The sequence below is a fragment of the Bombyx mandarina genome, chromosome 13 (genome assembly GCF_030267445.1).
Source record: "Bombyx mandarina strain Sakado chromosome 13, ASM3026744v2".
Lineage (NCBI taxonomy): Eukaryota > Metazoa > Arthropoda > Insecta > Lepidoptera > Bombycidae > Bombyx > Bombyx mandarina.
In genome coordinates this window covers 15,509,804-15,520,452 of record NC_143220.1, presented here as the reverse complement: position 1 = coordinate 15,520,452, position 10,649 = coordinate 15,509,804, and the positions used below count along the sequence as shown (strand labels likewise).

Genomic DNA, 10,649 nt, shown 5'->3' with positions numbered 1-10,649 from the left:
TATTTTTGTTTCATTTCTAATACATATATGTATGTATATTGTTGTTATGTACTTTTACATGTTTATATTTAATAAGGTTTTAATTATAACAATAGGTACTGAAGTTCTGGGCAGTCTAAGGCAGTCACCAATTAGTTTCGCTCGGGGTTCGTTTTAAGAAATTAAATGACTGTCGCGGTTCGCACAACATTTTATAGAAAAAATATTTATTAAAAAATGTAATTACGGAAATAACAAAGGTGTTTTTTTACAAATCTATGAGAAAAATAACATTTTTGGTTGAGATCTATTTGTCTAAAGTTTGGAGTAAAATTGTTGCAAGCTTTTGACATAAAATCATGGAGATGTTCATCAGTAAGTCGAGATCGAAATTATTTTTATTGAAGTTCGTTTTCGTTACCGTGGTCTAAAGGATAAGAAATCCTGCATTCGTATCGAGCGATGCGACTATGCCTTACCTAACCCGTGCATCAGCCTGCTGAGTTTCTCGCTGGATTTTCTCAGTGGGTCGTGATTCAGATCCGGTGGTAGATTCATTCGCGAAGCAATTGCTCTTGAGTTGTTAGGTCTCTTTCGGAGGCGCTCGGGCAGTTGTTAGCAAATCCCACCCCTCCTGGCCGAGCCTTTGCTCATCCACCTGTCCTGGTGAAACTGGAAAGGCCTCCGGGCCCCAGTAATCTTTCATTCATAAAAAAGCGACTATGCCGGAGTTGAAATCCCGTTGGCAACTATTAAAATGACGCAATTAGTGATGATAGGACGCTTTATGAGTTCGCCCGGTTGGATACCACACAGCCCCTTTTCTGGTCGTGGTTGGAACCCCTTGCGAGATACCCGCGCCAAGGTACTGCACGGGATATGTGGGATTTGAGCCGGAACCGAAGACGTTAAAATCCCACCTACTGGTGGTAGGACCTCTTGTGAGTCCGCACGGGTAGGTACGACCGCCCCGCCTATTTCTGCCGTGAAGCAGTAATGTGTTTCGGTTTGAAGGGTGGGGCAGCCGTTGTAACTATACTGAGACCTTAGAACTTATATCTCAAGGTGTGTGGCGCATTTACGTCGTAGATGTCTATGGGTTCCAGTAACCACTTACCACCAGGTGGGCTGTGAGCTCGTCCACACATTTAAGCAATAAAAAAAAACCTACTGCGGTGATTGATTTGTGGTCTCAGGATCGTAGCAATAAACTCAGATTTCATCACCTGTGATGATGTCAAACATAGTGTGAGCGATACCAATAGATAGATACTACGACATTTTGGTTAAATCGTGAAGCCACGGGGTAACACCATCTGGAACAAGGCTCGCTAACGCACGTTCATGTACGCCTTTTTATTTGTCTCGTACCTACCTATCTTATGATTTGGCGGAGTATTTTGATATTATTATGTCACTCTGCTGTCAGACTATGTATCATCAGATCTATTTTTTCGATTGACCTTTGATATTCGTGGTTGAAGAGGGATTTACGCTTTGATTACGTAGACTACCACATTTAGCTTCTTGAATGCCTTCGCAAAATTTCTTGTCTGACCCTATCACGATAATTCCTGAGAGCTATTATCTATCAATTTTAAAACGAGGTTGAGGTTGGAGGAGAGTACCTTCTCGACACTAGGCAGAGGTATCCTGAGCGCGCCCCTGGCATTGCCGAAGATGAATCCTCCACCCTCAATTGAGCTGAATGCTAACAAAAGAAATCAAAAAATTTCGGTGAACCATTTTGCCAAGGACATTATTAATTTATGTTGGTTTTCATCTATTGCTATTAAACTTTTAAACTTCGGCTGTCTGAGCGGAGTTCCTTTTACATATCTAGTTGGACAAAAAAATTAACTTTGAGTACTTTGACAAAAAATAAAACAATTTATAATGTTGTTTATTTTTATAAATGAGTGCATTTAGTTGCAAATATAATTTTGCATTATAAAGTGCAGCGATAAAAGCTTCCTGGTCTTCTGTACACCAACAGATATTCATAAATAAATCATGGTAAATATATACCTATAATAAAATTCATAACTATATTTTTAAGCTTTCTACTTCCATACTCATGAATATGTCTTTACAGGCAACCGCGGTCGCAACAATACAGAAAAAAACTGCAACTACCAACCCTGGACCAGGTGGTGTTCGTAAGAAATCTGGACCTAAATTTGAGCTAACCGAAGAACAAAAAAGAGACATCAAAGAAGCATTTGATTTATTTGATACAGAAAATACTGGAAAAATCGACACCAAAGAACTTAAAGTGGCAATTCGAGCCCTTGGTTTCGAACCAAAAAAAGAAGAAATAAAAAAAATGATTGCAGAGATAGACAAAGGTGATGGAAAAGTATCATTTGATGACTTTATGGAACTCATGTCAGTGAAGATGGCAGAAAAAGATACCAGGGAGGAAATCATGAAAGCATTTAAACTGTTTGATGATGACGAAACTGGTATATATAAGTTATAATTGAAAGCATTTTTTAAATAATGTATAAGTTCTGTTAAATTTAGAAAGGTATAGGCCTAAAAATTAACTGCATATTAATGATATTGCTAGTGAAATGTAAAATTGGTTTGGTTTAAAGTATGTTGATCAGAGAATAGATTTTACAATAAAAATAAGGGACAAGTAAAATTTATACTGTTAATTTTATAACTATTCTTCTCTAAATTTTTTATGTTAAACTTCAGGTAAAATTTCATTCAAAAATTTGAAGAGAGTTGCAAAGGAACTTGGTGAAAATCTCACAGATGAAGAACTGCATGAAATGATAGATGAAGCTGATAGAGATGGGGATGGTGAAATAAATCAAGAGGAATTCTTGCGTATCATGAAAAAGACTAGTCTCTATTAAATATATATTTATAAAAAGTACAAAACTAGATCTATAGACATAATTCTAATATTACCAGAATTCTTTTAAAAATAGTAATTTAAGATTTTATTTCAAACATTGAATGTTTGCTACCTCAGTTTTAAGTATAATATTTTATGTATAGGTTTGTTTATTTTTTTATTTTGCTAATCTAAATACTTGAAAGAAAAAAATAGGCCTAATAGTATTTCTTAGTCTGAAGTTACACCTCATGAGTTTCTACTGCAAACAAATTAAATACATTCCAATTTAAAGAGTAAATGTTATAACTATGTATATGAAACTATTAAAAATATATTTCTCACTAATAATTAATATTTATCACTTAAATTATGTACTAAAATAGTTAACCAAACAAATTTAGTAAAGTAATCTATATGTTTTAAACACTCCATAAATATGCCAATTACAAACTAATTGAAATTTTAAATGCACAAATTAAATATTTAAATAAAATTCATTTATTTGTAGCAAATATACTGGTGTGTATTAGATATGGGTTTTATTTTAAGTAGTAAAAATGTTGCTTAGAATGGAAGGTCGTTTTTGTGTAACTATATGTAAAAAGAAAGTTGCAAAATTAAGCTACTTCCTTCATTACAATCAGGTGTTCGTTCTTCCAAGAGAATTTAAAATAAATTGATCTTCATTACATCAAAAAGGAAGAGTGTTCAAAATTATTTTTTGTGGCTAGAAAATCAATTATGTCTATTGCCTCAAACATAAGCAAAAATTAAGTCTCGTTCTTTTGAAATTTTAATCTTTCAATTTAACCTTTTCATTATGAAGTAAACTGATAGAGCTTCTAGTGGTAAAAGATATTTTAGTTAATATAATTTCTATCCATGGAGGCCAGGCTTGTTGAGTTCCAACCAAGGTTAATGTTATTGTCTAGTATTTTTCTATGACAGCAATGGTAAAATTTCAAGCCTAAATTTGCAGATAATTATGATTCCAATAAGTTTGAAATTTTGACCTCATGTCTCAAGGTAGGCGACGAAATTTACGTTCTGGCCCCTACAGGTTGAGATTACTCTTAACATAAGTTAAGTGGAGTGTGAAGTATGATTAGAAAACATACCACTGCATTTTTATTCTTGTTTGGCATAAAATTATATCATACAACTGAAGTTGTCACGTTTTGATACCTAAGTAAGCTGGTCATCTTATCATTAACAAATATTTTATACTTATACGATTGCATGATGCCGTCATGTATTTCATAAAATAAATTTAGAAGCACCAAAATGGAAATTTGGAAATGTTAGAATAAAAATTTTTTAATTTTGTTCAACAGTGTATCTTCACGAATCAGTTAAGTCACTGATATTAATAATGGGGTTATCACACTGTTACAAATTCAATACAAAAGGTCATTTGTTTTAATAAATAATGTTCAACATGAGATCAAAACGCTCAACTCAAACAAAAGTGTTTAGAGAATAAACTTTTAATAATAGTAAAAAACTTGAAAAGAAAATACAATGAGATTATTCTTATATCCGATCTATGTTTTAACTCGAATCATTTTTCTATAACAGATCTTTCAACAACATTGCCTTCTGGTTGGCCAAAATATGCTTTACAGCACATATTCACAAATAAACCTGTTTCAACAACTCCAGGGATTAATTTTATTGTGTTATTGACTTTCTCCCAATCCAAGTTTTGGTTTGCAAACATCCAGTCTAAGATAAAGTTTCCATTGTCAGTAACCACAGGCCCTGCTTTGGCAACAGCACTTCTTAGCTTGATTTCACCTCCATACAATGATATGATTTTGTTTTTAATAGGAACATAGGCCATAGGAATAACTTCAATAGGGACACCTTTCTTATATCTATCCCCAAGTTTTACAGAATCTTTTGTATAGTCCGCAATAACAATAAGCTTCTTTGAACAAGATGCAATAATTTTTTCTTGTAACAAACACCCTCCCCCTCCTTTGATAAGTGTCATGTTTGAATCGACTTCATCAGCACCGTCTATTGTGACATCAATATTTGGATTTGTTTCAAGTTCTCCAAGGTTGAGTCCATGTTTGATTATCAGCTGCTTTGCTTGAAAGGAGGTCGGTATGCAGGTTACTTTCAGTTTTTCTGATTCAACGCGTTCAGCGAGTCTTTGTACTGCATAAACAACAGTGGATCCGCTACCGACACCAAAAATGCAATTATTCGTAACAAATTGATCGACAGCTTGATACGCCGCGACTTGCTTCGCTTGTTCTAAAGACATCTTCAACGTCGTACTTTGTATGAAGAAATGACGACTTATTAGTTTGCTTGCTATAAACATAATACAACAGTATAATATAGTCTAATATTCTGATATAGGTATCCGTTGAGATAAAAATAAAGATATATGTACATACCTATTATTTTCTCTTATTACATATGCAGTATTTCAGTTTATAATAATATTCTTAGATTATTCTGATTTACTACTCAGTACTCACTACATTACACAGATGTCTACTAAAGTAAATTAACACACAAATTAAAGAAGCCGCTCTTATCTCATTATTTTTCAAACCTTATCTTTTAGGTTAGAAATAAACGTTTAAACGAAAAAGCATTATAAAAGTCAATAATCAAAAAGCTTTTAAGCAGGTTTGCATTTAAACGTTACGATGATTATGACTGAAAAACAATCATCGGTTCATTTGGATAGCATTCAACTTTAACCGAGTAAGCCTCTTTTGCTTTATCATTAGTCCAGAAGATTTGCCTTTAAAGCTTAATTTAACGTATACATCATATTAAATAATACATCATGTACATGTCACCGTCGACGCCCTAGGCACATCCTTACGGATCCATCAGAATCAAGCTCCAACACTAGGAGCAGACCTAGGGACTCCGATAACCGCCGTAACCGTAGGTACAACCTAACCTAAACATCAGCCCGTTGAGTTTCTTGCCGGACTTTCGCAACGGGCCGTAATTTCGATTCTGTGGCCGTGATTTCCGGTGGTAGATTTTGCAAAGCACTGCTTTTGCTCGGGCTAGTGTTAGTAAATTCTTTCAGGTTGGGCCCGTGAGCTCACCTACCCGTCCGGGCGTAAATGGGCTAGCCTCTTAGGGTACCAGCGAATAGGTAGGTAGGGGGAAAAAAAAAACAACAATACAATTTGATAATTTCACTGTAATCTTATTAGATTGTATTAAGGATTGTTAAGGATTAAAAAAAGATACCAGCTAGGATATTTCCTAACTGGTAACAAACAGGATAAAAAAATTAAATTAATCGTTAGTTCGGCTTACAATTTAAGTGTGCTATGTATTTTATTTTTAAACTACATATAATAATATATATTATATTTTGATATAAAATTTTTAGTTTGTTTAGAATAAAAAAATCATATTTAGAAAAACCATTTATTTCGTAAAAGGTTTGTGGTATGTTTATCATCAAATACGTACCTAATTAATTTTCTTTTCCTTACCATTAATACTTATTAATTTGCTTGTTAAAACCACCATCTTTGCGAAAAGTTATTAAGCGACGAACATATCGGACATAGCTTTAAAATCTTTAATTAATTCATTTTGATCGTTCAGCAACTTCCTCACGATCTTCAAATGAGGCTTCAAATCAAAGCAGCAGGGTGATAAATAAATACTGTTTGTTGAATTTTTAATATTCTCACTTTTATCGCGAATTCGATGCTCAGACTTGCTTCGACGTTCAGTATTAACGTTATTAATTTTATTCATCTTGTCTTTGAGGATACTATTTTCATTTTGCAACCTCATATTGTGAAGTCGAAGACATTTAACTTCTTCGCTAACAGCTTCTAAATTTTTATCTAATATACTGAGTTTGTTTTTCAAAAAACAATGTTTTTGCTCGAGTTGTTTGTTTTTTTTCCGTTCGTTCTGAGAATCTGCATAATATTGGCCACAGCATATTATGATTTTCTTTAGTTGTTGAATAACCGAGGGATCATTGAAATTTTCGTTTCTAATAGTTTGCAATTCTTTATAACAGAGCTCAATGAAATTCGCTAAGTTCTCTAATTCATTACTCATATTTTTATTTTCCTTCAACAATAAATCTATAGTGTCATTGGTATCAATTTGTTTTTGACGAACATCAGCGCATTCACTTTTAGTGGTATATAGGTTTCTTGTGCTTAAAGCACTGTTTTCTTCTCTCATAATCATGGCTGTATTAGCTACAAATGAAACGAGAAACAATTTATATCGTATGTTTAGTAATAATAGCTAGTGTAGTAAATATTATATAAAGTACAACAAATTTCATTTGGTATTATTGGCAAGAACTATATTATGTGGTGCCACTTCAGACCAAGACGACCGTGAGCTCACCTACCTTACTCATACATTGAGAAATAGGTTGAAACCTCGACGAAGATGGAAACTACATATATATGTAATGGTTTCGTTGATTTTTCAAATCTATTTCTTTTTGTTAATGTGTATTACCGCCTCAATGATTTTTCGTATTTTAAAAAAATACTCTTTGTGTTTTCTGTCGCACGCGTATCTCACGGTAAATGCTTTTATTCAGCACTATAATATATCGAGGGGTGAAAGGATATTTGGTTTAAGCGACATTTTTGAAACAGGAGAAGAGCCAAAGCTTAAAATTAGTAAAAAAATTCATGAAAATAAACTTGTTCAGCAATTTGAATGGTGTAAACATAATCGAAGTTCGATTAAAAAAATATATTTGTTGATGATAATACCAAATAAAACGGACCTTTAATTCGAAAATATAAATTTTGCGTATTAAGCGAAATGACGCTCAAACCAGATAGGCTTCCATCCCTCGATATGCATTCTTTAATAGCTGTTGTAATAGCATAACATGATATACATATATTAGGACCGTCTACAGAAAAATTAGAGTACGTACAGCTAGCTAGTGCTGATTTATAAACTCAAAAACGATAGTTGCTTACTTAGGCGTTACCTAATAAAACAAATGACAATTTTTAATGAAATTCATATACGAATGATAAATTATGTACAACAAGGGATGGTTTCTTTAATTAAATAAACATGCAGATAGATAAACATGCTTTGCATTTTAGTTCAAAACAAACTAAAGGCGAGTTTAATAATAATAATTCAGGAATCAGATCCCTTCTCATATCGTAAGCTTTATATCATCGTGTTTTAAATTATCAAAGTAGTTGTCGATATTCATGATGATAAAACAGTCAGGGGTGATAGAAGGTTGCTACGTAGCTAATTAAATGTAAAGTGAATGAAACACATGAAACGTTCTTACTATTAGTGGTGTTAAATTTATTTTTAAGACTTTTTATGGTCTTATTCTTTGATTTCAAAGTTGTTTTGTATTTCAATAGGTTGTGAAAAATATTTTCGTGCATCGTGTAATCTTCGCTTGAGTCGTTTCTTTCAGAATTTTGATATCTAAAAAAGAGAATTCGTAGAATATCAATTGGCAATTAAATTTATTAATATATTGTTATACCTACTAAAATGAAAAGGAGTATACTTGTCTTGTTGAATCCAATAGGAAATGAGACGACTATTATTTAATCTTTATAACATCAACTTTGTCATTAGCAATGAAGAAATTTATAACAAATTGGCTCTTAAACATTCTTCAAGTTACGTACATCTGTATATTATTTGCTTATTACGTACATATGCTACATATACCTACATAATATGTATTACGTACACAAGTTTGGCAGTCGGCAGTTGGCCCCCTGTTGTTGTAATTGGCTCCTAGCATTGCCAATGTCCTCGAGTGACGGTAACCACTCACCATCAGGTGGGCCGTATGCTCGTTTGATTATAAGGGCAATAAGTATAAAAAAAAACATGTGTTGGAAAAAAAGAAACAGGTTTAAATGAAATCAATCCCGGATCTACGCTCTTTTAAATGTAGAAAACTTTATCCATTGAGCTAAAAGTCGTAAGAAGTCACTGATTTTATAATATGCCTGGACTAATTAATTGGTAAGACGTCGACTATGAGTATACTCGTATCGAGTGATACAACTATAATAAACATTACATTTCTAAATAGCGTGTCATTGTCATTGCATTTTTAATGTATTTCATATATGTATGTTGAATTTTGTAATAACTAGTATTAAAATAAATAACAATGTTAATAATAAATATTATGTTTACAAAGATATTAATTTTTCTTCGTGTATTAAATACTCATTATTTTCAATTACTTAGGAGTTTAAATAGAAATGAAAATTCGCCGGTTAGTTTTTTTTAATTGCCTTTGTAGGCAGACGAGCATACGGCCCACCTGATATTGGGTAATTACCGTCGCCCATGGACTTCAGCAATGCCAGGGGCAGAGTTAAGCCCCTGTCTACCATTCCGGATATTTGTGTTTACATACAAACCGAAAATAATAATAAAAAAAAGATGTGTGGTGTCGTGGGACACCGGATATGAACGAAGTTCCTTATTATAAAAATATGAATTTGAAGTTCTATTCGAGGTATAAAGAAAATAAAACTGGAGGTTTCGCAACAACCCACGGTCATTTGGTAACGTGCGAACTTATTGTGGTATACTTCATTCACGGTTGTTTGTATAGTAGTTAGTGTATTGCGCAAACGAACGCTCTGAGATCGTGATCAATGAATGATAAAAAAATATGTTATTTTTTGTATGCTATTACAAAGTTAAGTCGTACACTGTGTGCATTACTAATTTGTACGTTATTACAAAGTTAGGTCGTACACTGTGTGCATTACTAATTTGTACGTTATTACAAAGTTAAGTCGTACACTGTGTGCATTACTACTAAAAATCTTACGTTACGGACGTTTTTTCCCGATTATGGTACCCCTCCGCATCGTCCCATAAGGAACTTCGTTCCAAAAATCGCTAATTTAAATTATATTACTCCACTTTAGTTAGCCTTTTTAATTGTTATTCCTTTTTTCTTGTTTGTTACGATGCCTCACACTATTTTTCATTAATTGAAAATTCTAAATCAGCCACAGAATCCAGTATGATTTATTTGGTCTTGGCGAATAGTAAATATAATTAAGACTAGTTTTACGGCTTTTTTACGCCTTTTTTACTGTTGTTATATTATTAGACTTACGATTGCATTTCTTTAGCGATTGCAGATAAAGCATTATGTATTTTTTTGGATTCCACTTCATTATTCATTTTAATGTTCCCTGGACCTGTTAAATTAGCCATTCTGTAAATTTATGCGAAAAAATGGTTTTCTGTTGTAGAGTTGTCATTAAAAATATGAAATTTAAAATTCATAATACAATAATGATACAAATGTGATATTCAACAAGCCACAAAAAGTCACAACAAGTTCAAAAAGTCACAATGTATCTTGAATTTGTTCTCTTTGAAGGGAATAAATTCTGATTTACGCGCACCAAGCTGTCAAGTTATTAATGTAAATTAAAACTTAGTAAAAATTTCAGCACACGGTGTTTATGTTTACAAATTGTGAACGGTTTATTAGATTCAAATTAGTAATGGATTTTGGGAGTGGTAGCCATAATTAAAACTGCTTTTAATCTTTAATCTTTTAGTTTTACTATTTCTAAAATTTTTGATTTCTTTTCGTAATCTAGACTACTAGGCTGTTGTTAGTCAAAAGTAGAAAATTATGAGTTAACTAAGATGTAATATTTAGGAACTCATTATTCACGTTGACCTTACATTAAACACAAATAGAACTAGCAGTTTCCTGATGCCTGATAGTTTGTCTGACCTGGACTTTCGTCTCCGCGATAAGGCCATCCCGGTCAAGGTGACAGATAAGTATTAATAT

The 10,649-nt window shown here is 32.8% G+C and overlaps 3 protein-coding genes across 4 annotated transcripts; 1 reads left to right on the top strand and 2 right to left on the bottom strand.

Moving 5' to 3' along the window:
- Nucleotides 1-1,824: 1,824 nt before the first annotated feature.
- LOC114251658 (uncharacterized) lies at nt 1,825-3,362 on the top strand. 2 transcript variants are annotated; one of them, XM_028185999.2, is made up of 3 exons: nt 1,825-1,995; nt 2,075-2,444; nt 2,686-3,362. In XM_028185999.2, exons 1-3 carry the CDS (start codon nt 1,993-1,995, stop codon nt 2,847-2,849), a joined length of 537 nt encoding a protein of 178 aa, XP_028041800.1. In that variant the 5' UTR covers nt 1,825-1,992; the 3' UTR covers nt 2,850-3,362. The 2 variants fall into 2 exon arrangements, with proteins under 2 accessions (XP_028041800.1, XP_089588507.1); XM_089732381.1 differs by having other exon boundaries at nt 1,848-1,995; nt 2,075-2,327.
- A 942-nt stretch (nt 3,363-4,304) lies between these two features.
- Nucleotides 4,305-5,788, bottom strand: Rpi (Ribose-5-phosphate isomerase). The gene is made up of 2 exons (XM_028185998.2): nt 5,245-5,788; nt 4,305-5,158 (listed from the first exon to the last, which is right to left on the bottom strand). The coding sequence occupies exon 2, from the start codon at nt 5,106-5,108 to the stop codon at nt 4,395-4,397; it is 714 nt and encodes a 237-aa protein (XP_028041799.2). The 5' UTR covers nt 5,109-5,158; nt 5,245-5,788; the 3' UTR covers nt 4,305-4,394.
- A 447-nt stretch (nt 5,789-6,235) lies between these two features.
- LOC114251646 (uncharacterized) lies at nt 6,236-10,279 on the bottom strand. Its single transcript, XM_028185986.2, has 3 exons — nt 9,954-10,279; nt 8,133-8,278; nt 6,236-7,050 (listed from the first exon to the last, which is right to left on the bottom strand). Exons 1-3 carry the CDS (start codon nt 10,052-10,054, stop codon nt 6,371-6,373), a joined length of 927 nt encoding a protein of 308 aa, XP_028041787.2. The 5' UTR covers nt 10,055-10,279; the 3' UTR covers nt 6,236-6,370.
- Between the last annotated feature and the right edge of the window lie 370 nt (nt 10,280-10,649).

Bases quoted from the DNA above. Each gene is read 5' to 3' on its own strand.
- LOC114251646 (XM_028185986.2), bottom strand. From the start codon at position 10,054: ATGGCTAATTTAACAGGTCCAGGGAACATTAAAATGAATAATGAAGTG. The intron at 8,279-9,953 runs GTAAGTCTAATA...TCTCTTTTTTAG, and splicing joins ATCGCTAAAGAAATGCAATC to ATATCAAAATTCTGAAAGAA. The intron at 7,051-8,132 runs GTAAGAACGTTT...TTTCATTTGTAG, and splicing joins TAAATTTAACACCACTAATA to CTAATACAGCCATGATTATG.
- Rpi (XM_028185998.2), bottom strand. From the start codon at position 5,108: ATGTCTTTAGAACAAGCGAAGCAAGTCGCGGCGTATCAAGCTGTCGAT.
- LOC114251658 (XM_028185999.2), top strand. The intron at 2,445-2,685 runs GTATATATAAGT...GTTAAACTTCAG, and splicing joins GTTTGATGATGACGAAACTG to GTAAAATTTCATTCAAAAAT.